Source organism: Scomber japonicus, chromosome 15, assembly GCF_027409825.1.
Source record: "Scomber japonicus isolate fScoJap1 chromosome 15, fScoJap1.pri, whole genome shotgun sequence".
In the NCBI taxonomy this organism is placed as follows: domain Eukaryota; kingdom Metazoa; phylum Chordata; class Actinopteri; order Scombriformes; family Scombridae; genus Scomber; species Scomber japonicus.
Window position 1 is genome coordinate 19,669,551 of NC_070592.1, and position 27,563 is coordinate 19,697,113.

The 27,563-nt window shown below is 40.9% G+C and overlaps 2 protein-coding genes across 2 annotated transcripts in view; one reads left to right on the forward strand and one right to left on the reverse strand.

The window, feature by feature from the left end:
• The first annotated feature begins 1,403 nt into the window (after positions 1 to 1,403).
• Positions 1,404 to 5,774, forward strand: LOC128374447 (polypeptide N-acetylgalactosaminyltransferase 15-like). The gene is made up of 10 exons (XM_053334714.1): positions 1,404 to 1,927; positions 2,062 to 2,228; positions 2,318 to 2,522; positions 3,444 to 3,611; positions 3,913 to 4,030; positions 4,585 to 4,776; positions 4,874 to 5,005; positions 5,098 to 5,199; positions 5,290 to 5,433; positions 5,514 to 5,774. Exons 1-10 carry the CDS (start codon positions 1,404 to 1,406, stop codon positions 5,712 to 5,714), a joined length of 1,953 nt encoding a protein of 650 aa, XP_053190689.1. The 3' UTR covers positions 5,715 to 5,774.
• Positions 5,775 to 17,068: 11,294 nt separating this feature from the next.
• The window catches only part of kcnh8 (potassium voltage-gated channel, subfamily H (eag-related), member 8), a 44,357-nt gene continuing 33,862 nt past the window's right edge, over positions 17,069 to 27,563 (reverse strand). The window contains 7 exon segments of the mRNA XM_053334124.1: positions 17,069 to 17,227; positions 17,229 to 17,732; positions 22,075 to 22,154; positions 22,425 to 22,540; positions 23,804 to 24,078; positions 25,189 to 25,227; positions 27,157 to 27,371. Coding sequence (XP_053190099.1) covers positions 17,069 to 17,227; positions 17,229 to 17,732; positions 22,075 to 22,154; positions 22,425 to 22,540; positions 23,804 to 24,078; positions 25,189 to 25,227; positions 27,157 to 27,371 — 1,388 coding nt within the window.

Genomic DNA, 27,563 nt, shown 5'->3' on the forward strand with positions numbered 1-27,563 from the left:
CCACCACCACCAGGACAGGGAACTGGTGTCTGACTGCAGCCAAACTGGCTTCAAATCTCCACAGGTTGTACTGCCAAGTTACATGCAGTGGCCTTTCACAGCTCAAGTCAGCCACAATACAGAGCTTGTGAAGTGAGTTGACGCAGAAAGGTCTTCATTTAGTGATGTGGTGAAGAAAACTTGGGCAATCTGACCTCCTGTTAAGGTATTCTGAGGTCACTTGGAAAATGTGTTAGGAAATAATTAGGTTAAATTTGACTTTTTCCACCGAGATACTCAATACATGACTTATGAACACTTTCCCTTATAAACAGTTTTTTTCCCCATAATCTCATTTGGTGCCAATCTTTGTGCCAAATTCATTTCGATACAATAGAAAACAACTTTCTGACCAAATCTTTCCACTCGTCCTGCACTCAAACTGGGATGGATCGAGGTCTTTGTCTCCATTCACATGAAAACTGCAGCAACGGCTGCCAAGATGTCCCTGGAGAACCGGGGAGATCGAAGCTGCGAGCCGCCCCTCTTCCCGGCACCGACAGACGGTCATGGGACTGCGAGGCCCACCGCCAGCTGGCCGGAGAGAGCGTCTTTTGATGTGTGACGCACCGGGGAGACGCCTGCACCAAACCGACTCTCACGCACAGACCGGAGGAAATATAAAAACAGTCTCATTCCACTGCAGTGTGGGCTTATTTATAATTTACTGTTGCTGCTGCTAGTAAACATATTTCTTTGGTAAACTGAGCCATAACAGAAAATGTTTCATAACAGAACAGAAGTTTTGGGATTCTTGAAGTTACAGTAATATTAGAATGATACCATATGACAGTAAAACTAACTAGTGAGTCCCACAGACATCAACATCAGTGAATGCATGCATCCTAGCAAAGCAATAAGATAAAAATAACCCATAAAAAACTCAACTCAAAGGAATCTGACAGTATGTGCGCCACGGAGAACAGGCTGCCAAAAAGAATATTGTAATCTCTGCTACCATCTGAAAATATTAAGATTACATTGACATTCAGCTCCCTCAGCAGGTGTAAATGTAGCAGGTGGATGTATCAGGTGCATCTTCAAGTTGTTATTTGAGGGCTCAGATTTACGCAGGCTTTAGGACCACGGGATGAGCTGGATCATGAGAGTGAAGTCTGCGCACCTCCACCAGTTAGAAGTTGAGGGTTTGTCTTCAACCTGCACTGTCTGTCACTCGTATCCCAGGTCTGATGCCCCATGGATACAGCTCTACTTGTCAGGAGATTATGGACGATTTATTTGTTTTCCTCTTTCTTGGGTAATCTCTGCACACACTCAGTGCAATAATGTTAAGGCAACATGAGGAAAACAAGATAGCACTGGGCTAACTTCTAAGCACCCCTCTCTTCTTCCCTCTCCCCAGCATGAAGCTGTGGGGCAGAGCTAAAGTTTTCCGGAGGAGGATGCTCTGTCTCTGGTTGCTGCTCCTCGGGTTCGCCTTGGTCACGCTGGCACTCTCGGACCTGTTTAACCGGGACAGGGACAACAGTTATCAGAAACCTGGCCCTCCCCGCCGTCCCCTGCAGCGGGTCCCCAATCCACCGGACTTGGAGGTCGTTGACTACCAGGATGATGCCTTAGAGTTCGTTGTCGACCTCAGCCCGCTCAACTCTCTGCAAGAAGACCAGCTTTTATTCGTGCGATCGATGCAGGGCACCAAGAGCCCTCCGCAGAGGAAGGGGACTTACAAGGTGCTTCTGCCGGTAACAAATAAACATATCACTCCGGCGACCCCTACGCACGGTGAAATGGGGAAGGCAGTGCGGCTGCACCTGGAGGGTGTGGAAAAGGATAAGGAGCTGTCTGCAGGGCAGAAGTACGGTTTCAACGAAATGGTCAGCGAGAAGATTTCACTGCACCGCAGGCTGCCAGAGACGCGCCATCCTAAGTAAGTGCATGGAACATCTTGCCAAAGCTCACAAAATACAAACCAAAGTTTTTGCAATGAAATGAGCCCACTTTGATATCAAAGAGCGTCCAAGTTGTTGCCTTGATTGCGTGTAATTGTTTCCCATCTAACAGGTGTCTGGGGGAGCAGTACAGTGAGTCGCTGCCGTCGGTCAGTGTTGTTATCTGTTTCCATGACGAGGCTTGGTCCACGCTCCTGCGCACAGTGCATAGCGTGCTGGATACTGCACCCAAACAGCACCTGCGGGAGGTCCTGCTTTTGGACGACCTGAGCCAACACGGCACGTTTCTGCGCCTCTCCACATTGATCCATTCATCATCTGACTGATTTCTTTGCTGATCACTCTTTCTTGTCTTCGCTACAATTCAGGTCACCTGAAGAGTGTGCTGAGCGAGTATGTGTCACATCTGGATGGGGTACATTTGATTCGCAGCACAAAGCGCCTGGGTGTTGGAGGATGCCGTAGTCTGGGTGCTGCCAGGGCTGCTGGGGAGGTGCTGGTGTTTATGGACTCCCACTGTGAATGCCAGAAGGGCTGGCTGGAACCGCTGCTGGAGAGAGTGGCCCAGGACAGGTATTCACTCTAATCCTGTAGGACAGTAATGGACAGCAGTGCCTTGTTATTCAGTTGTATGATAACACACACTCATTGTAAATCGCTCTGCTGGTTAAATGCCAACAATATAGACAAATATGTGTTGTGATGGTTTGAAGAATAATTAAGACGTAGATAAACAGCTGGCTGGGGAAAACTACAACCCTGCAGCATGTGCTAAAACTGTCTGCTTGCTTGTCTGTGTTGCGTTCTGTTTGACAGAAGCACTTGAGAAAAGTGGGAAGATGGTAGTGTTCGGAGTGATCAGTTGTCCTCACCCATTAGGAAGGCAGGGGGTATATGTGCTGCTGTGCCCAAACCTCAGCTCTCATGATTTGGCTCAGGTCTTGTGTCTCAGACTGCATGCAGCGTAGCTCTAATTAGACTAGGTAATTAGGCTGTACTCTCCAGCTTGGAATCTGCAACCACTCAGCTCTCTCAGCCACATGTTTGACCCTTCTCCCATTTCTTGCCCGCCCCCCCATTAATCTCTTCAGTACTCTGAACATCATATCACACATGACCTCTTGGTAAAAGTATTTCAAATAACATATGTGGACCAGAACAGGCCCCAGCAGGACAATGCCTGTTTCTAAACTTGGCTTCTGTGACAATAAACAATAACATGTGCATTATAAACACACACTGATGAGGAACCATTTCCCTTTTAATCCATGTCATCCATTTTCATCCATGTCACCTTGATGCACACAGGCTGTCAATTATTACATCCAGGTAAGGAAAACAGAATTTTAAAAATAGTCACTCTTATTTACTGACAGGAACACACTTTCCATTCATAACATCACCCTCATTTTGAATCCATACTTGACAGATATCAACAAACACACTCACTTCAATATTAAAACCACAGTTCAGATGAATGTGGTGTCTCTGCAGGACCAGAGTGGTGTCCCCCATCATGGATGTGATAGACTGGCAGACGTTTCAGTACAATGCCACCCAGTGGCCAGTCAAGGGAATGTTTGACTGGAGACTGGACTTCTACTGGGAGTTAAAATCACAGCTGCAAGAAAAGGACCCTGGCTTGGATATTGAACCTGTGCGGTGAGTTTACAACTGCTTCTCACATACCTGAAAGAGATGAGTTTTACTTAATGTAATACTGAGTGAACCTCAAGAGGATGCATTCATCACATATACATTTGTATGTTAATGCTAATGGGTGCACAATTGACCTTTTACTATGAAAAGTGCAAAAAATGAGAGAGATTTATGAACTGGAAACCTGTAAAGTGAGCCTGTAATCCTCTGACGTTTGTACTGTGTTTTTGCTCCAGTGACACCAAGACAAATTCCTGTGTTTTTTTCTTGGCCAGTAAAGTGATGCTGATTATGACTGTGACAGGAGCCCAGCTTTAGGAGGTGGAGTTCTGGCCATCGACAGACATTTCTTCCAGAGTGTGGGAGCCTACGATCCGGGGATGCTGCTGTGGGGGGGCGAACAAATTGAGCTGTCAATCAGGGTAAGGGGGATATTATTTAGTATAAACTTTCCGACTAAATCCTCCCATTTGCACGCTCACACAGGACAGGCAGATGACAGATTGCCTTTGCTTTTCATACTAAGTCGTATAATCTTTTTAAAGCGATGCTCTGCCTGAATGATTCAGTTGCCTTCTGTCAGGGCCTTAGGAATGTTGAGCTGGGATGCCTTTCACAAATGGAAATCTCAGGTTGGATCGTGGTCTGGGAATGTCTTTGCCTGTTCACTGCACAAGTATGAGAAGGAAATGTTACATGACCACTTGGTTTCCTATGATGACAATTAAAAGTCATACTGTGGAATTGTAGCCGGTACTGTGGAAGGTTAAATAGTAAAATGGTGCAGTGTGGAGAAATAAAAATCCGTCTGAAACTTGTATAAGAAAAGATGATTCATGGACCAACATTAAAATACAGTAATTCTTGTTCTACTTAACAGAAACAATACTGCTTCAACATCTCTTTCCTGAAGCTTTTTTTCTTTTTACAGTATATCAGGGTTATAAACATGTTTTTATCTTTTATGCTATCCTAGGTGTGGTCATGCGGGGGCTCGATGGAGGTGGTTCCTTGCTCCCGTGTGGCCCACCTAGACCACCACCACCTACCTTACCGCTTCCCAGATGAGCAGCTTCAGAAAAACAAGATCCGCATTGCAGACACATGGATGGACACATACAGGAAGATTTTCTACAGGAGAGACACACTGGCTCACTTCATCAGGCAGGTATGTGTGTGTTGGGGGGATTTCATCAAGACATCAACTGAGTGTCCTGAATACTGAAAATATAAACACAAAAATGTTTTTTTGTTTTTTTGTGCAGTCTGAGAGCCCTGACATCACAGAGCGTCTGCAACTAAAGAAGACTCTGGGCTGTAGGAACTTCCAGTGGTACCTGACTACAGTGTATCCACAACTTTACATCCCCCAGGACAGGACTGGACTATCAGGAGAGGTAGTGCACCCATGCACAACACAAACAAACACACAACACACTATGGTGGACATGACAGACTGTGATGTGTGACATTTGGTGCCTGTTTGAAGCTTTACAATGTTGGCACCAGTAGCTGTGCAGACTACCCCAGAGAGCACGGACTGAAGGGTGGGTCCATGAATATAGCACCATGCAGCGGGACGGGGAGCCAGGTAACCATGACAACACTTTTTTTCAGCAGTGTAAATCAGAAAGAGACGGGTGACACACAGGGACAAAAATTATCTCTGTTGTCGTTGCAGCACTGTGATCTAAATTCTGAGGGTGAAGTGCGATGGGGTCCATTGGGATCTTTGTGTTTAGACACCAAAGGCGAGCAAGTGATCCTTTCTCCATGCCTCAATCCCCGACCTACAGCCAGCAGACTCCAGTGGAAGTTCATAAAGGCAAGACAGTGCACTAAACTGTTGGTATGGTTATAAAAAGGTGTTTGGCTAACTCTATATGTCTGTTTTCTGCCCTTCAGCTGAGCGGCCAGCTTGTTCACCAACAGTCCCAGTTATGTCTGGAGGCTGTAAAGGACGGAGGCCCCCCACACAGCAACAGTGTTCAACCAAAACAAGTCAGCACCCATTCCAGCGTGGGTGGTCTCTTCATGCGCCCCTGCACCCATCAGCCCAGACAGCAGTGGCACTTTGAGCAACTAGTGGCTCCTAAAGGCACCTGAGAGAAAGCACACATGGACTAGTGGATTTTAAAGATGTGAATCTTGGGCACATATTATCATATGTATTATACATAGTGGCATGCATTATGCCTGTAGTAAAACCACTCAGCTTTTTTGTTCCTGTTTTAAGGATTGCAAATAACATTGGTTGTGTTAAATAATAAAATAGCAGAATATATAAAGGGATTATAAATTGAATATATATTATTGTATTGTAGCCTATTTGTATAGTATGAAGAAATTGTAGTTCTCTTTTACTTCAGTAAATTCATTTCAATAAGTCATGTGTAAATGTTTTTGAGTACATTTCTAAAATATTTAAATATTCAGCAAACAGAATCACTATATCTTTATGATTTGAGTGCTGGGTCATGGCGGAAATCATTGCAAAATCTTAAAAGGCATCTTGACAACAATCACCCTACACCACAAGTCACTTCATCCTTCATCTCCCCTTCATTTAAAGTAAAAGTTTTAACAATTAAAAACAAGGTAATTAAAAACATATTTTACACACAGGATATGGAGAAAATAGGAAATACTTTCTGAATGGTTCCTCATTTATCAATAGACATTAGAGATCAGTTAAAACGTACTCAAATTTGCTATAAAAAAGGAACTGCTTACAGGTTTAGGGTCATTGATTTGAGAATAAAAAACAGACTAGTTATTATAAAAGAGCCCACAATTACTTAATACTACAATCAATGAAGTTTGGGGAAGTCCCCTTCCTGTTTCAGCATGACAATTTCTATGCACAGAACTGAGTCTATAAAAACCCAGTTTCCCCAGTTTGGTATGCAAGAACTTGACTGACCTGCACTGGCCTCCTGTGGCTGAAGGTGAATAATCCCTGCCACTGGATACTTCCAGGAGGAGCAGAGGCTGTTATATGTATCTTGTATTGGACTGCTCTGTCATCTTCAACAATTCCAAGTTCAAGTATTCCAAGTTCAAGTCCCTTGATGCACATTTCCCCCTGCTCTGTATCCTACACAACACAAGCATATAGAAAGTATGATAAGTAAAGAGACTATATTAAGTATTCAATAAGGTTTTCAATGTTTTCCTCCCATTCTCTAACAATACAATTTCAAGGGGCTAAATTCTTCCTTAATGCACTGTACATCAATCCTAAAAACACATGACCAATTTGGTCTTGGAATTTTTAATGTGACCAGTCATTTTGAAGAAGAGGTGTTAAAAAACGCATGTGATGTAGGCACCACACTCACTTGTAACCTTGATGCTGCTCCCTAATACTGTCTACACTGGAGATATCACATGACTGCAAATATTAAAAACTGTCCAGAGGAACCCCAACTATTGAGATTTGTACGCTTTAGTTGTCATCAACTAATCATTACAAATGTGGTATGACAACACTTGCTGTGTCTTAATTTCTCATACAATTAGAAAAAAATCATTTCACTTGTAGGTCGCCATTGTTGCAATGCATTCTGGGTAGTGATGTCAAATGGTCTCAGCAGTTTTTGGTCCCAGTCTGTTTCCCTTACAGTGAGATAAACTGTCTCTGTTCAGCCTTTCCAATTTGAACCCATGAGCAATGTCAGTGAGGGGAACAACACAGCCCCAAACAGCCTCCAAAATGATCATACAGTGGATTTAATGCCTCTTACCTTCATGAAGTGAGAATTTACTACAGGACTGTTGTATTAGACTACAATACTTTTGGCAAGGTGGACATGATGCACTGGCATCTACTGGCAACAACCAATTTATGGCAGTTAGTATTTGTATTGTTTATTCAAGTAAATCAACTGACGTTTACAAGAAGCTATCTGACAGACACCACCGCACACAAACATAGCAGACAGAGGAGCTCTGTTATCAGTACTGTTTCAGGCAAATAAACCAACTCATTCCTGACATGGTGACCCCGGTCTGTTGGGTTTTTTTCACAACGTTGAAGGTGTTAAAAGTATGTGGTGATGATGATAACAGGGTGCAAAAACAGATGGTGGTTCAGATAGTTCTCAAAATCAACCAAAACAATATAAAACAATTCAGCTAGGCAAGTCAAAATAACAGCTTTACTTTTGGGAGAGTAATCAGATTACAAGAAATCAGATTAGTTTTGGGAAAGTAATCAGATGCAGAAATTCACGTTTGCCACGGGTTGCACACGGGGGACAGGCGACCAGGGGGCCAGGGATTACTTCAACTTCACTGCCCATTAGTTGAGTATATTCAAAAATCCTTTTTCATCAATTAAAAATGTATACAAGATGGCTGTGGAAAGCTCAGTAGTAAAAGATGACAAAAAGTCTGCAAACAAATTATCATTATTAAAAAATGTTTAATAAGAACAATTAGTAGGGTTAGGGTTAGCTGTTACTTAACATTTGCTTCTGTTCTTCAATAAAAAGGGCGACGCGTCTTGTTGTTGGACTTGAGTGGACATGATATCAAACACAGTTGTTTTCTCTTACCTGGCTGACTAAATGCCTTTTAAAGTTGAAGTTAGAGCTGTGCAAGAACAACTCAGGTGTTATTAATGAAATTAGCGATTTCTCTATTCTATTAAAGTGTCCCAGTAAGACATGATAGCAGCATGCACAATGTCAGTACCCTGAAACAGGAGTAGGTACATTTTATTATTTACATCCTTGCTTTTCTTACTGTCACATGTTTCTGTGAGAAAAGCTTTTAAGAATTATAAATAATGTAAATGTCTTCCACCTTAACAGCTAGAATAAAGCTCCTGAGAAGTGACCCAATCAGGCAAAATAAGTGAAAACACCTGTTTGAGTAAACCACAGGTGTGCAAGGTGTTACAGAATGAATTAAGCACTGATTAGTTTTACATTTACTTCTCACTTAATGTTGTAATCTTAAATATTTTATACTTTTTTAAGAACATGTTAAGTGTTATTGCATTCTCATATTTTAGTACAATGTGTATATATAACTAAATAAACTGTATTTTGTCACATATTGTCAACAGCAGAGGGAGCCATCTACCTTTATAATCTAGTTTACATCCCAGCCTGTTCATTTTGTTATTGTTATAAATGGAAAAAGGATTCCTGATTGAGAGGAGTGTGTGCTGTCGATAATGTGATTAGCATACAGAAAAACAGTGTGTTCTGTCCATGATTTGAATACATATTTACACATCTAAGTATCTAACTCACAGTTAAATAAATAATATGTGAAGTTGTTATTTAAGCCCAGGGTTAGGTTGGGGAAGTATCTGCTTGCCTCCAGGCTTTGAGTGCTAGTAACCACACAATAATGCTCCTCTTGACCCATGGAGCACTTAGTACTTAGCCCAAGCACACAGCACCTTTTCAATAAAACCCAGTCATATGGCATGTCTGCAGCTTGGAGGCATAGGTCAAAGAAATTGGACAAACAACATGTTGGTGATTAACAGTGTATAGCGTGGCTTTCCCCAGTTGCATAACTACGGGCTAAAGACAGTCAACATACTGTATCTCTGCTGTGGGTCCTCAGAACAGAGGTCACAGACAGTTTAGGTGGCTGATTTCACTGTGAAATGCAATCCATGATCAGCCAGATTTATTTATAGATTTGACAGTGATGACTGTCTTGTTGGATAAAAATAAAGGTCAAAGATTGCAGGACATAGTGTAACTATAAAGCCTGATAACAGACAATATAAAGCCAATGACAGGTCTGATGGACAGCACCGCTAATACATAAAACTCTATCTTTAGTCTTTACACTTATCAAGTACCACAACTTCTAAAATTCTAGCATACATGTGCACACTGATCCAAAGCCAAATGCAGTGGGGTGTCTTCTTGGCCACTTCATGTTGTACTGTAATACAGGACTATGACACCACTGACTTGAATATCATTGTAAATTGCTTTTGCCAAAATGTCTGCCAAAGGAGCGTAATCTAAATATTGAATGCGGGTAAGGAGATTTACTGCATGTCCGCCCTTTCCATATTTCATGACCCTCTCCATCACATATACACATGTCAAATAAAGGCACATTTGCATAAATATTCACCCATGTTTTTACCATTACCTCCCAAGGTGAGACTATTTATGATTTACCCAACTACAACCCATAATAAAGCTTTATTTTTCAATGCTTTAGTGCACCAACTCCAGTATTTATGTCTTGATATGAAACTGAGTTTGTACCCCTGTTAATGCCTATTTTATGACTTAAATCCTACAGCCCACAGGGACATCTGATGCCACTTTTTATTGCAGAGCATGATAAGATGTGTGAAAAAAATTACCAGTAGAAGATATGATAATCCACATTAAATAATCATAATCTGTGTCTCTCAGCAGAAACCAGTCGTGTCAAGCATATTGGTGAAACAACACCCTTGCAAGCTTGTTGGTGGTAAACAATGTGTTTCATGGTTATTGTATATGACAACTTTAAGGATACGTTCCCATTTTTTAAAGTCTGTCCTAAAACAACAGTCAAGTGCCCAAACACTGACACATTTTATTTATTTATTGCTGTAATCTTATTTAATGCAAGTGATGGGAGACAAAATCTACAGTGTTCCTTCCATGCAAAGTGTATTAAAAAATGTATCAGTGCAGAGTACTCCCTGTGCATAGCTTTCGATTAGGTGCTGGTCAGTTGCAGGAACATGTTAAGTGAAAGTGAAAATTAACCACCACAGACAGGCTGACTTGCATAATTATGAACCTATCTATTAAGGTGCCATTATATTTCTTTGGAGGGTTAGGGTTAGGGTTGGCACTTATTTAAAACTCAGATTCGATTTTGTAATTTCATTAAAGAGGATATTGTGTTTTGTTGGTTTCTATATGAATAACAATGTTTGTGTTCAAATTAGAAAATTTGTGACACTCTGTTCAAGTGTTCAGTTTTCTGTATCTCATTTTGTCTACTATCAAATTGTCCTCATGAGACGTTTCCTCTTCTGTACTCCCTCCTGTCCTGAAACTGTCCTCCTTCTCTGTTGCTGTATGTGACCTTTTGCCTTTCCTCCCCTCCCCTATGTCTTCCATCGCTAGCATCTTCCATCTCTTCTCCATGCTGAGGTGAGTGCGATGAATATGGTGAACACCCATATCAAACACTGATGGCTGCTGGGCATGTCACATTCTTACCAGCCAACAGCCTCTTAGTTCCTGGTCTTTTTTTTTCTCCACACCACCCACAATACACACACACACACCAATATACACACACACACACACACACACACACACATCTTCCAAGGTACCCGGGTGACTCAGATGGATGTCAGCTGCTGTGTTGCAGGAAGCTGTGGCCTCTTTATGAAGATCTATGGGGCTATTTCATCCAGGACGGAGCTAGCTGTACTTACTGCGTGTGCCACAAAGAGCCTTGGGTCTTCTTTACACAGACACTGTTGTTTCTAGTGATTCGTAATGCACTTGTTGTGCAATTAGGCTATGTGGATGAGCCTCGAGAGCTGGGGCTGACACTGAGCAAAGATTAAGTGCATTAAAATGTGACAAAAACTCAGCTTGCAGCAGCAATTAAGGTCAGAGACAAAAACGACTTTGAATGTCTGATTTTCAAAGTTCCTGGTGACACAAGCACTTGTTTAAAAAGAGTTTAAAGTGAAGCCTTTAAGTCTATAGTTATGTAACACATAAGGTATTTTAAAGCAGCCCATATTGTGCTGTTATTGAACATGCATCATTTAATTTCCACCTGAAATATGTGGCTAACAAGTGTTAAAAAAAAAGATCAATCTGTCAAATTTGGATTTAAATAAAAAAATAATGATATAAATTATTAAAGTTGCAATTATTTTTTATTTATTTATTGTAACTTAGAACATGTAACAATAACTAACATTTTTGATTAGGATCCCTTCTTTGTTATTTTAATTGAAGGATCATCACTATTATGTGCACTGATCTTTTAAAAAGCTCTAAAATAAACATGCGGTTGTTCTTTGTTGTGCATCCTATGTAATGGTGTTATAAATGACTCAAACATCTTTGGTTTTTTCTGTGTCCTCACTGCAAATTCTTGTTAGTAATTGGCCAATATGTACGCCGACTGATTTATTAGGGTTTATTGAAAAATGGAACTATATAGAATAGCCTAAAAATAGATGTCTGGTGTTCCAGTGAGAGAGTCGAAATAAGTCTTCATCCTTATGTTGGAGCAAAGATAATAATTCAGGAAATGGATGTGAATAAACAGAGGCACAATATTTTGATAGCACTAAAAAATCCATCAAGAAGAAATGGGCCAATATTGCTTCTGGGCAGGAAGGACACTGCATCATTTCCTGCTTGTCTCACTATCTCCACCATCAGAAGAATCTGGACCTAGAACCAGACACCATGTGTCCTATATTAAATAATTAGAGAGCTAAAAAGAAAAGCTACAGACCTTTTGGTGCTCTTTAAAAAGTTAATTTTTGGTTAGTTATCCTATAAAATCAAACCACCACACAACAGAATGGAAGATCATAGAACATCATCTATGCCTGTCTAACAGTGTTAAAGTGGTTTTATGGGTAAAATGCTTCCAGGTTTTCACAGACAAATGAATGCTTCCTGTCTCATTCTGTAAATGTCTCTGCATTGTAGTCTAGAATTTCCAACAGGGGCCATCACATCCCATCAACACAATGGAAGACAACTACTTACTAAGAGCTGTTCATGGTGATGATCCTTCTATTCGGTGCTTAAAAATACCAGATCGCTCCCTTGACAGGTGCGCAACAAAAGAGGTAATTTAGCAACCGTTTCAGTATCTTGGCTTCATGGGTATTACAGACTTATGCATCTAAAAGAAGAAACCACCATTAATCTCCACTTCTGACTGTTCTGCCACTCCTCGTGCCACCACCACTTATGCCACTCCTCGTGCCACCATCACTTGTGCTATAGCACCTAGGGGAGCAGCTCAGACCCATTTATCAAACACACAAGATGTCCTGCAAGCCTCCCCCAACCTTTCCCACTTTACACCAATGCAAATATAACCATCGGATGTGCAACAGCAACTACTGTCTCACCCCGAGTGGAACAGATGAATGCAAAGCCCTTGTGTGGAGAGCTCTCTCCATATTTTATATGTGTATGTGCTCTTATAAATGCATACACAGGGACATACTTGTACCGAAGACACACATAAGCGTTTAAATCAGACCATACACATTCAAACACACACCTAATGTGTCCTTGGCTCGCCTTCTCTTCCTGAGCAGGCAGCATCAGAACACTATAAAGGCTGAATGGACGCCCCACCTCAGCATGCAGATTTCAATGTATCGCCATTATATGCGTGGAGATGAATGAAACAGATGAAACAGAAATGAACAGATTTGTATAAACTGAGAGAGAAGTTCTAACCTCCTGCACAGCAATGGTGTTTTTTAGTGCTGCAATCTGGGCTGAAGGACAAGTGAAGAGGCTCTTTTCACTGGGATAAAGTGCTCATTTGAATGGAAGAGTGAATGTGTGTGTGTTTATGTGTGTGTGTGTGTGTGTGTGTGTGTGCGTGTGTGTGTGTGTGTGTGTGTGTGTGTGTGTGTGTGCACGCTTTCAGTGTGTGTTCAGATGAAAAGAGTGAAAAGAGATGAATAGTTGCTGTATTTGGGTCAGGGCCATTATTAAACAATGTGAGTAGAGTGGATTAAACATATACACAGATGCAGAGTAACAGTGTTAATATGAAACACAAAGTTAAGTATAAAAATGAATGCTCAGATAAGTCCACATCCCACCTCTTTCATCAGTCAATCAATTTGTATTTATGTGCCTTTATTTGATAGTGTAGAAACAGACAGGAAACAAGGGGGAGAGAGAGAGGAGCATGACAGACAACAGGGGTCCCCAGGCAAATTTGAACCAGGGTGCATTGAGATTATGTAACATATGCTGTAACCATTCAGCTACCACAGCACTCTTCTACCATTTCTCTTTTTTAACATTTGTGTTGTGCTTTTCTCCATTTTACTCTTACCTATTCTGCCTTTCTGAGTCATCGAAAATCATAAGCAGTGGGAATGAAGAAAGCAAGGGTGCAAAAGAGAAAAGCAGCTGGGCCTCAGTTTGCTAATAGCAAATAAAGTGGGAAAGCGCTGAATAAAAGATGAGTTTGCACGCAGGTGGATAAAATGATGCATAATAGTCAGGATGGGATTGTCTGTACACCATTAAATATGGATGGGTCTTCAAGACCCCAGGCTAAATCACAGCATTCCCACAGAAGTGCTGGAGGTGCTGCTAAATACACAAATAATCATCCCAAATGCAAACACACTCCCACCCACCTGCAGCTCCCTTCTCAGTAAAACACACAAGAAATTGTGTAAGTGGAGAATATTTCGACCACACAAGTGACTCACATACGTTCATTCAGAAACACAGACACATTGACATGGTTGTAATGTTATCTGCACAAACAAGAATTGCCAACATTTTTCACTGGTATCCCTGCTGAACACAAGTCTATTTCAGACTACCTAACATGGACACACACACACACACCCACACACATACACATACACACACACACACACATACACTGAGTAGAGTGGGGCCTCGCCAGGTGAGAGCAGCTGGATCTTTGACAGGTGTGTCAATGTGTTCCACAGCATGCATGCTATGCTTACTCAGTTTTCACCCCCGCCTATGTCACCGGTGGGATGTGATGATGTTACACTTTCACCTCAAATGAACCGTAGCAGCAGCTAACAAAAGACAGACACCCACACACGCGTGCACAAAAAGAAACTAATACACACTACTATTATAAACAGAGTATGGACAAGTGATAGCCCTGGAGGACAGAGATCAAGCATTGTAAGCTTTGTTTTTGTTATTGGATTTTTGTGTAAATAAATATGTACTAGTGTAATAAGAGTCCAGGAACAACTCAGCAGAATGTCAGCTGCATGATTATAGGCTGTCTCAGGCACACTGAGATATCAGAGCTACCCAAGATGAATGTCTGTGGATATAAATCACAATTTCTTCAAACATGTCCTCAACCCAGTATTTATTTTTTATTGTATGAACCAAAAAAACAAGTTATATTTTCAACATTTTAGAAACCTAAACCAGTCTTAGACACTTGTGGTTTCTTGGCATGTCTGCTTCATTATGTTTGTATATGTTTAGGTAATATGCTTTTAATCTTGTAAGTACTGTAGTATGGGGATGACGAAGTTGGCCATTTCACCACCACCAAATATTGAACAAATTTCCAATTTTAAAATGAATTAAAATACACACAGTTACGTTACCCAAAGGATGAATCCCCATCTCCTGATTTTTTTCCTATATTTTTCATATAGTGCCATGATGTTATGTCTCAGCAGTTGTTGAGATTGCCTTAAAAATGTGTTCAATTTGTTTATGATATTCCTATCAGCCCATCGCCACTCTTTAAATCCATTCATATCTTCTAATCCAAGGACATATTCTGAATGTCAGCAGCACACTACATAAAAAAAAAACCTGCATAAATTTGGTGGGCAAATAGCATATGAGTCGAATAATCAAGACCTGGTTCTAAATGTGAAGTTTTTAGTATAAGGAAATATTTTTCCTTTGACATGTAAGCACTTTCTGTTATTTTGTCATTTTATCAACTCACATCCAAAACACAATAACTGAGGTGAATGGCCATTCCTAAGTGTGAATATGGTGGTAAGACATATTTATTTGGATTATTAAAAATAAAAAAGGTGGATTTTCTGGATGTGACCTCTAATAACCTCTCTCCAGTTTCAATGAATGTTTTTGTGAGCACTGAATAAAAAACAAGCTGGGACGTAACAGTCATATTTGTCGTTTATTAGCATAACAGTATCTAATAAATATCAAAATGTTAAGGGAAAAAAAGTTTCATTACAGTACATTCCATTTGCAGAGAAGCAGAGTCAAACCTACACGAATTCAAAAGAGAACAGTAGTTCTGTTGGGACGAGAGTTATGACCCTTTTTCCTGTTTAGGATTGCATTGGCTGGCTGGCACCAGCAAATAGCACTGCCACAACCTCATATACAGTAGCATCATTTACTGCCATCCCACACTCTTGCATTCTTTGAGGTAAAAAAATACATCTTTAGTATTGATACATTCATAGAAATATAAAAGTGTCATAATTTCCTTATTGTGCTTTTATGTGGGAATATTGCCTTCAATCTGAACAGCTGAGAAAATGGATCTCAGAGTTGGTAACCCCAGGTGACCATCAGGGAAATGACCTACATCACGGATCATGAACCAATATAATATTGGTGGTTTGCTCCAGGCCACCTCGCAACAGGGGTGTCTCAGACTACCATGTGCCTAAAATTAGTCAGTTGTTTAAACTGAGCCCACATCCAATAAATATGCATCAGTAAATGCCAGGTTCAGTTATTAAAAGAATGAACCATGTTTCCTTTAAATAGATAGATAAATGGCAAGCTGGATTTCCACAGGGTGACATGCAGCATGTTAATGTGTGACTACAGGCACTACTCAAAAGGCTCGGAAAAGCATGCAGAGAGCAAGAGAAAGAGAAAGAAGGAGGGAAAGACGGAGAGTAGAAGGTGTATGGAGAGAAACACTGGAAAAGAGAAACAGAAAAGGAGAAAATGTCCCTGTGCTCAGTGTGACAGACGACAGCAGGGGCTGTGCTGCCCGAGGCATACCATACCCCCCCTCTCCCTCCCTCCCACCTCTATAACCAACTTCTCCCAGCCGCCCCAATCCTCCACCCATCCCTTCCTCCCCCCTTCCCTGAGGACCAACGGTAAAGAGCACAATACATCCCATCTCTCTTCTCACACTATCCTGTGCTCCCAGTCCAACCAGCCGCAACTAGCCACGCACTGGTCCACGCAATCCATCCAACATCTGAAACGGGTTGAGTGAGCAAAGAAAGAAGGGTTAAGAGGAGAGGAAATAGCAGAGGTGGATAGATGGGTGGAGGGGGCTGGGGTTTCTTGTCTCCAAAGCCCACCACCTCCACTCTTGATGCTTTCTCTTCCTCTAACCAGCCCAGCCAACCTGAAACCATCTCTAGCCAGGAGCAAAAAAAGAAAAGAAAAGAAAAACAAAGAAGTCTCTCCTCCTACACCGTATCCCTCTTGTCCTCCATTATGGCACAATCCTGCCATTGGTCTCTGAAGGAGCCTTAAAGTGGGGGGCTGGGAGTCGACTCTATCCAGAGAGCTGCCATTTCACAGCTCCACAACAGACCCAAACCTCTACTTCCCGTCTAACAACACCAAGATTCTATAAGGTAAAGCTAACACACCTAAGCCTTCTGCACTTGTTTTCATGCAACCGGATTTTTAAACACGTGCCTTTAAAACAAAAGGAATCTGAGTTGCATCCCTGCAAATGTCCTCCAATGATCAGTTTGATCTTTAGTGCAGGGACATGTCCCAGAAAATGTCCTGTAAAACATTCCTGCAGAGTCCAGGAATATTATATGGAGGCCTGCTACAAACCCTTGGTCTGGTCCTGGTAGTTTCCTCTAAATCCAGTTTGAGGAGAGCACCCAGAGCTCTGATGAGGGCCCTCATCTCCCCCGTCCTGCGGAGGTGGACTGTATACCCTTGACCTGATGGAGTCAGAAACTCCATCTTCATAATTAGAAGTCTCCGGTGAGCCGTGGGGTGAGGAAGGCAGGTGAGACTCTGCAACAATGGAGGAGCGTTGTAGTTGAAAGGCAGATGTGTTGGGGGTTAAAGGTGGAGTTGAGCTGGGGCACCCGAGCTGAAAGTCCTGGGGTCTATGTGTGAGAGAGTCCATGTGGCATATTTCACCATGCTGCTGGGGGATTGTGAGGGGAGAGGAGGGCAATGACATGGGCGTGTCTGTCCAGGTGGAGGCAGTCTGAGACGAGGATGGGGAGGGGTAAGATGGTGGAGGGTTAGGATGGGGCAGGTAGGTGTGGTGTGCTGGGGAGTAGTGTGTTGGGCAGACCACTGAAGCGTGTGGTAATGATGTCATGAGGGTCTCCATGAGTTGGGCCATTCTTTTCATGACACAACCGAGGTCGGCCACTTCTCGCCCAAGGGTGCTCACCTGCAGACACAAACAAAACAGCATCTTTAGTTGACTCTTCTGACTCTGTAATAAAGACAAACAAGGAAACATTTACTGATTATCAAAAATAAAAGGCCCCACAAATTATGCATTTTGTGTCTTCAGGTCAGTCATTTTGGGTCAAAATATTTCTGTCTCCTGCATGCTGTTTTGCATGTAACATTGTGCTGCTGTAATTGGTCATTACGATTATGAGGGGGGAGGGAAGGGTGATTAGCTGCTCTCTGCTCATGACATGTCCACAGAGGGCACGAGCATGAAGCCCTGCCAATGTGCCATCTGCTTCTGCCAGTCAAAGCACCCATGACCATTCATCAGGCCAATCACGCACATCATCAGTGCTACTGGATGCACATCAGCCCACAGCAGGAAACACAATTCTAGGTAAGAACTGCTCCAGTGAATACATCAAGAGGTGATCAGGCTACACGCACAAATTGTCATCAGATCAGGCAAGGCCACTCTCAGTTCCATGTAAGGCATAACTACAACAGGTATGTGCATGTGCTTACCCTAAAAATGTAGTACAAATTATTTTCCTCACACAGAAATCAGTTAATAGTGCAAATGCACATGTAGTTGTATTCTGTTATATGTTCAATATTTTGTTCCATTGAGGTTGTTTGACTTTGATCTACTACACCGACAATCATTTAGGAGAACAAAATATTTTCTCTGCCTCTTTCGCAATCCTACAATTCTCACATCTCTCGCTCTCTCTGGAGTGGCTGATAAAAGCCTGGTTCTACACTCTGACTCTGATAAAAATAGAAAAGCTGAGAGCGACAGGACAGTCCAATTTGACACACTGTCAACACGATTCCAGTACTCCCACCTCTGAGACAACCGTCTGTAGAGACGGTCAGATAAACAGCAGCCATGGATGACCAGAACCCTTTTCAACTGCATGTACATGTTGAGCTCAATAATGAATAGTAAAAGCATCATTAGATAATATAGTTTGTATGCTAACTTGTTTGTGATTTACAGAAAAAACACCTGAGTCTGAATAAGGTTTCAGGAGAAGTACTGCAGCACTCTAATTGAGCATGTAATCTGCTAGATCATGGTACATCAACAGATTAATCAGATCAAACTGAAATCCTGATTGCCTGCTTCATCAAGCAGCAGTCTTTCTGTTCCCACTGTTTTGTACTGTATTGTCATTTTATTATTCAATCTGAGTATAATTGTCTTTTCACCCATGTCTTAAAGCTGCATCAATCAATATCTTTAAATCTACAGTTGATCAAATGACTTCATGTAATGTGAAAGGTGTTTCTCATAGTAAGAAACCCACAGAGACAATGAATGCCCCTCATCTGTATTAAGTGTTTTAGTATCTTACAGCTTGTTGTATTAATTTTCTTTCTCAGGTCACTGTTTTGGTTCAGCAGGCTATCTTTAGCAAAAAAACTCTACTTCCCACAGTGGAACATTTAACATATTTACCTCAGGAGATGGTGGAGACCAAAAAAGAGCTCCAAGAAGATTTAGTATTGGACTTATATTAGCCAGGTGACCAGAAAAATAACTCCTAGTGGATATTAATGTTGCTATTTGTAACTATTTGCTAACACATTGACCACAACGTATAACATGATCATATGTGTACCACCAAAACTTAATGATAGCTGTTTTAAATTATATGCACTATTTACTACTACTGTACTTGCATGTGTCAGTGTGTGTGTGTGTGTGTGTGTGTGTGTGTATCCCTGTCACATTCTCAAGTGTGTGTGTCATGTTGTAGTGCTTTTCTAGCCTCCTCTTGTAATTATAGAGAAAATTACTGAGATTGTTCAGACAAAGCTCTTATTGTTTCTGCTCTCCTGTACACTTGCACAGTATGATTTCCATGACACAGTACAGAGGTCACCATGTTAGGTCTTTCTTCAGCCATATTTTACTCATATCCAACTAGAATAAACCCTTCAGTGGCATAAATACAGCGTACGGTTAAAGGGCAGAGGTAAGAGGTCACAGGAAAGTCAGGGCTGGCTTATTGTTCACACAATTTGTAGTTCATTAAAAAGTAGCCACCTTTGTGCAGCTTGGGTCAGGATCTACAAGGAAATTAACCTTTTCATTTTTCAGACTGTCACATTTTTTTTGTTTAGAATAGCAGAAAAATGTTTCTGTTGTTGTTATTTATGAGATTAAGAATTTTGATTGACAATTTGGTAATTGTTTGCACATGTAAAAATTCGGGATGCAGACATATTGGCCAAATATCGATATCAGCTGATATTTCTCTTGTTGACTAACATTGGCCTATCGTTAAATAAGATACAACTCGCTGATATCAGTGGCCAATGTTCTGGTTATTTGCAGTTGGATGGCCGACTCAGACAGTACACAACAATTACATTTTTTTAACACTAATTTCTCTGTTTCCCTGTGGATTAAATAACTACAAAACATATCATCAAATAAAAAAAATAAAAATCGGTATACATCGGTTATTGGTCAAATTCTTATTTTAAAAATCGGTCAATGTTTTGTGTATTTACTTTATTGAATGGGTAATGAGGACATTATGCAAGCTCTAGCTACACTTCAGCTACTAACTTAGTCAAGCCTTTTGTCCAGGTGGCTGGTAACACTTGCAACACAAATGCAAATAATTGTTTGTTTTCTATTCATCAAGTAAAGGTACAGATAGCCTAGCTAATTTAAACTGCACATCTTGGTGTGCACTTCCTGGCTTTTTTCAATGGATAAGAACATAGACTGGTCTCATCATGTTTTAATGTACAAAGCAAATAGAATGCAGGGCACTAACTTATGGGCATTTTTCTTATCTAATTTGGTGTCAGTTTATTATAAATGTTTATGGCTATGGTTTTTCTGTGTGAGTGTGGATATGTGCAATATAATTATTATATGCTGGCATAGGCTAATGTTAATATATTCAATATTTTTTGCAAAAGAAACACATTTTGCATTCACCCTGCAAGGGTCACATAATATCCAACGCTCTCATTTGGTCTGTTTAAAAAAAAAAAAAAAAGTCACCTTACCACAACGCACACACACATGTGTAGAGAAAGCAGACAGGGATTAAACCAGCACCCCCTTTTCATCTCCTATGGTGATCAGTGTGGATGGATCCAAGTGAGGATTAACAACCTACAAGACCACGCTGAGAGACTTCCTGTCAAACACTGGTAACCCACAGAGACAGAGAAAGGACAACAGAGCCAATGTGTATAACTGTGTGTGTGCGAGTGGAGCTGCCATGCTTTTGTTGCTCATATGCCTCCCTCCTATCCCTCTCTCATTTGCTTCTGCACTCTACTCAAAAAGCCCTATTACTCTTCTTCTAATACTCTGCTCTCTTCAGCTCATTTTTTTTCTCTGCCACTATCCCCTCAACCCAGGATACAGACTGAAGCTTAGCAGGAGGAAGCAAACACTCCTCCTCACCTGCCAAAAGTCTAATGTCAATTTAGCCACCCGCCAATCAAAACCATAGGATACAGCACGAGAGACTGTGTGTGCACGAACAGATTATTTCAAGCTGGACAATTAGTTACTGAAGTCTATAAAACAACCAAATAGGATATTATCCATGACAGCTGAACAGGCACAGTATTACTAAATCCTGTGGAAAAGGAGCAAAATAAACTAAACATTTTTAGATCGGGATTACATGATTCAACAGACTCTGTTTATTTATTGTCAGACTCATGAAAAAACATGAATATAGGGTTCATATGGTTGAAAAATGATCTGTATAAATCATGTTTGATGTCCTCCTGCAAGGCCTCATTATTTAAAAACAATATAACCACCTCTTCTGGAGAAAAATTGCCTACTGCGTGACATTATAACTGTATTATTTTTATATTTCTTAAAATCTCTTTTGGTTCATTACATATTTGAATCCTTTCAGTCCTGCTGTCACAACCATATGGCTTTTTCTTACCTGAACGCTGGCACGGTGTTGTTGCCTTTAGCCAACCTGTCTTCCTCTAACGCTGTCTTTCTGTCAGTCTCTACCTCTGCCTTTGTCTCATACACACACACGATTGCTTAAGTCATTTTTGGGTATTTACATAGACTTACATTCATTTCCACAAGACTTACCTTAACCCTAACTATAACCACTACTTGCCTAAACCTAACCCTTACCCTAACCTTAACCACTGACTAAAAGAAATGTATCAACTTAGGGAACAACTTTAGTCCCAAATTGCACAAAACTGCCTCTAATCAAGTAGTCTTAAAAATGGTTTGTGTCCCCTGAAAGTGACTTAAAACATATCCACTCACACACACACACACACACACACACACAAACACACACATCACATACCTGCTGGTCGAGGTGTCGCAGTTGTCCTCTGGTCTCCTCTGCTTTAACTGCTAATTCTGCTGTGCTGATCTGCAGCATATCTGTGACACAAATTAGCATGTTACAAATCACTCCCAGCGCGGAACAAGAGCTACAAATTTACACCCAGCAGTTGGTGATTTAAGGTGGCTGATAAATACTGTAGGCATTGACAGAAGTGCAAATTCATATTAATCACCCCCATTATACAACAGTACTACAGAGTTTTGAATGTGAACATTTTTCTCTACCCAGGATTTTGGAAGTTGAAGGGATTGTAAATGGAGTTATATATGAGAAGGAAACTGCTGTATATTGTATGATGGGAGGACCTGAGGCAGATGCTTGGGCACTGGTTGGTTCTTTGAGAGGACAACCGCGGTTGGTAGAGAAGGAGAAGGCCAGGGAAGTCTCTGTACCCTCACTGTCTTCAGTACCATCCACTATCCTGCACAGAGAGAGGAGTGAAGCGTTGGAAGAATATTCATATCATACATAGAAGTATCATTACTGTAGTAAAAATACACTTTTACAGGTAAAAGTCCTACATTAAAAATGTTACTTAAGTAAACATAAATACATATTAGCAAAATAAATATAAAGTATTAAAAGTAACAATTGTAGTAAAATGCATCCTGTGATAGTTATGTGATTATATATTATAATGCTTTTACTGATGCATTAATGTGTAAGTAGCATTTGACTGTTCTGTTCTGTAAAGGTGGAGCTAATGAACTATTTTAATAGTTTAATCTAAAACATTCAAACACATAATTGTTTCTAAACTCATCATATGCTTTATATTAATAACATAACCAGTGACTATAACTGTCAGAACAATGTAGTGGAGAACAATGTAGTGAATTACAGTTGAGTAGAAGTATAAAGTTACATAAAATAGAAATACTCAATTACAAGTACCTCAGATTTATACTTCAGTATGCTACTTGAGTAAATTTCGATGAAATGTCTAACTGAAATTTTATTGTATTTTTATATGCAATGACAATAACAATAGTAAATAAATAGTAAATAAAAAACACTAATATTGTGATATTATTTATTTAACCTTTATTTAAATCTTGTGAGGGGAAGCCCTTATTTTCAGTGATGTAAGAGTTAGATGAGAAACCAGGATACAGGCTCAGGAGGTAGAGCGGTCATCCTCCAATTGGAAGATTGGTGGTTCAATTCCCGGCTCCTCCAGTCCACATGCCGATGTGTCCTTGGGCAAGACACTTAACCCCAAATTGCTCCCGTTGCTGTGCCAACGGTGTGTGAATGTGAATGAATGGTTAGATCCCTCTGATGAGCAGGTTGGCACCCTGCGTGGTAGCTCCTGCCATCAGTGTATGAATGTGTGTGAATGGGTGAATGACATGTGATGTAAAGCGCTTTGAGTGGTTGCAAAGACTAGAAAGGGGCTATATAAGTATAGTCCATTTACTGCAGAAATCATTTTCCAAAATGTAAAAGAAAAGTTCTGCAGCTGCTTAAAATTAAGTATTTGGACTGTATTAAAAAAATAAACAAACAACAAAACAATAAATTGTTGTAAAATACTGTCTCTCACTTTTGACTATGACTTTTAAGTTTGTCAAAAGCACCCGGACATAGTTTGTATAGTATGAGCCTTGCTAAAAAATGGTAAAAATAGACATAACACAGACTCACAGACACAAAGAGACAAATCAATGACAGTCAAACTCACCTGGGGCTCAGGTTGGAAGGATCTAGAGTGGTGAGAGTAATTTCCTGGACCTTCCTCCGAGACCTCCTAGAGCTCTGTCCTGTGGTCTTCTGGCTTGGCTGGCTAAGGGGAGACTTCCCACCGGTGTCCCTGAGGTTCACCGCTTGGTTCCGCTCCGATGACAGAGAACCAGACATGATCTCGTCTTCCTCCTCCTCATCTTCCTCGTGTTCCTCCTGCGCCTCGATGATGGGTGGATAGCCCTGAACCACTCGTCCGTTCCTTCTCACTCCTGGCTGGAAATGAAAAATAAAACAGCACACAAATGAAATAGATGAAAGCAGAAACAAATATCAATCAACTATGATTTGAGGACATTTTAGAATACAGCCTTAGAGTGTGGATACTAACTTTTGTGGATTATATAACTGGAACAAACATAGCTGATATGAAGTCAAAATTATTCATGTTGTTTTGAGTCAGCCTTGATGATATCTACTTTTCTTAAATTACCTCTTTTCGCAACCTGTTTTCCTGCTGTCTCCAAAGATGCTGAATACACTCATCCATATTTAATTGACTACAACTAGAAAAATGCAGTTAATACCATGACTCTGAAAAACTCATGTCTAATGACTTCTTAGTGCAAGAACACTCAGCTGGATTGACAACGTCGACCAAAAATCCCTAGATCAACATTTTAGGCTATGACCTGCAGAATAACAAAGGCCGACCTGTGTCCTCTATTGTCAAGGGTCTGCAGTTGTGCTAAATTGCAAGGGTGCTGATCAGCTATGAAGATAATAGCAGAAATTAGGTCAGCAGTAACTTATTGATCAGAGGCCTCTGACCCAACACTCTCAGAGGAAAACAACAGCAGTGTGAAGTTAATAAGTCAGACAGCTGAATAGATTTAACTATTGATTGTTATATTTGTGTTATTTGTGCAGATTGTCAACAGTGAAAGAGCAGCATGACGGCATGTAGAGCATTTCATTGCACTCTATTCTGGTGCAGCCTTTATTTAACGGCTGCTAACTCATTTTCCAACATAATTGATCTTTCTTCTCCCTCAAAAAAGAGAAAAAAATCTCTCCATCAGGATCATTAAGACTAAAAGAGTAATTGAGTCCATTATCATTGATGGAGGTCTACCGTTGGTTTGCCCCGCAGACTTTTCATAGAGTATAAAAATTGATCTGGGGTTGAGCCTTAATTTGAGTTTCATTATTTTCTATTGCGAGCTGATTAAAACACTGTGGACTGGTGTCAACAAATACGGCGAGGTGATTGACCTCTGAGAAGTGTTTTGAGTTAATGGTTCTTGTCTCAAAGCCGGGCATATTGCCTTTAGATTTTCCATCATTAATCAGAGTCTTTGTGTTAGAGTGCTCGTGGTCCAGTACCTGAGTATCTAGAGGTGTTGTGGACAGTCTGGCTTTGACCTGGAAGAGATCCAGAGAGGACACATATAGTAAATCAACCGCAGGAAAGAGCAATCAAGATGTGGCCTTTCTTGTCTTTAATTTACGCAGGAGATATTTCACAAGGCTCAGACATGAATTATTTGGGTGGGCGCAAGAAAATAATACATGATTATAAGGCTTGCGGAGCTACCAGTGATGGTATAATAATTCACCGCAGTACACTGATATTGTTGTGTTGTGTAACACAATAATATCCAAACAGCAATCTCAACATCTCACAGACACAGCCTCCACCCTGAACTGCCTCCTTCCTCTGGTCTTCATTTAAACTTGGCCCAGTCTTGAGATTTGGGCTGCCCCTCTGCAAACTAGCTTCCCTAAAAAGCCCTTTGGCAGGTTGTGTGTGTGTGTGTGTGTGTGTGTGTGTGTGTGTGTGTGTGTATGTATGTGGGTGTGTGTAATTGGGCCAGTGGTGATGTGTGTGTAAGTGGGCCAGTGGTGTTTGGGCAGGACAGACAGGAACACCTGACTGTAATTACAGCAGCAGTGCTCCTCTAAGTGCTTCAGCTATTTTTTCCTCTCTCTCTCTCTCTCTCTCTCTCTCTCTTACTCTCTCTCTCTCTCTCTCTCTCTCTCTCTCTCCGTCTCTCCGTCTCTCTCTCTCTCTCTCAAACACACTCACTTTTCTTATTTTAATGCTTTTCTCCTCTTTCTTTCTGTTGCCCGCCTCTACAGTCCACATCTTCACCCTCCCAACTTCAACCCTTATTTTTTCCTCTTTCCTGTCTCAGGACCCATTAGTCATTATCACACACTGTTACAGAACCTTGATTCATTATACAGATAAATTGGCAAGTGTATATAAAGTGTTTCTTTGTGCTGCACTTCTGTGGGTTATAAATAGGGGTCATTCATTTTTCAATACACACAACAGCAGCAACAATACAAACATTTAGAGCTTGTCAGGGTACCTGCATATTATTAAAACAAGGGAGAAGTACAGATAAAGATGTTTGTCTGTTTATTTCAATCAGAACCTCTTTTTCATCCTCTGCACCTCTGCCTCATTTTTCTTTTCACATTTTATTACTGGAAGCTAAACTACAGTGATCATTGTCCGTTTACAGCATAAAACATAATAACATTTGGATACATGGGGACTTGTTATCTCGGATAAGTCTCTTTGAAGGGGACATAACATGCTTCTTATGATTTTCTGTTATCTATATACTTTTATGATGTTGGATTTATATGTTACACGTGATCAAAGGTCCAAAACTTGAGTTGAATGTATGATCTGAACACTGTTTGCAATGTTACCTCTACCTCCTCATCACATTGATCACAGAGCAGTCACATATGCCCAAAAAAGGCCATCTGTTTCATAGCCTTTGTTGCTAAGGTTGTTCTATGGGATGTCCATGTTGTCCAATCATGTGTTTTGCATCAGATTTAGACTTGAATATTTATAGCTCTAGCTGATAAGTTTATAGTTCAAGTAAAGAATGGGAAAAACAAGTGAAATCTTTCTACTACTGTTTGTAAATGTAGCCTCCCAAGCTGCCAGAAGTCAGTCAAGATGTAGCTTCCAGGAGCTGACCAATCAGAGGAATGGGCTCATTGGGAGGGGGCGTAAAAGAGACATGAGCTGAAACAGCCTCTTTCAGACAGAGGCTGAACTAAGGGGCTGCATAAAGGGCCAGTATAACATAAATAGGGAGTTTTTTAAAACTATCATTCACAGATATATCAGTACAGCCTCACAATATAAACTTAGACCTGTAATTGTGCATCATACATCCCTTGTAAAACCACACATTTTCTGCATAATCTGTGTATTTCTGGTGAAAAAGTAATTTAACATTTCATCACTTTAGCTATAACGTATTGAAATCTGATTGTGGGTGAAGTTCATATATGAGAATCAAAAGCATTTGCATGACTCACATGTGTCTCGTGTCCCTCTCTCAGGTTGTACGTGAGGTCCTGCTGGATGTCCTGGACAAAGTGGTGCGAGTACTCCGGGTAGAGGTCTAACACCTCGTAAAGCCCCTTCAGGTTGATACACTGCAGGTCGCAGTAGGTCAGAGCTTTCACATCCGCATTGGTTTTTATCACTCGGTCATCTAAGGACAGGTTTGCCCCAATCAGGTCACCCTTACCTGCAAAGACAGAGACAACAGTATTGTTTATACTCTGGTTAAAGGGTTGAGGACACAGACTGTAGGGCTCTGGACAGTAAGACATGGTTTATATCCTCCATTTATTAAAGGGTGTCTGGGTGTGTACGTCGGCTTCTGATGTGTCTATAAGCAAGGCTAAATCTGGACAATCTAGTAGTGCTGTTCTGCACC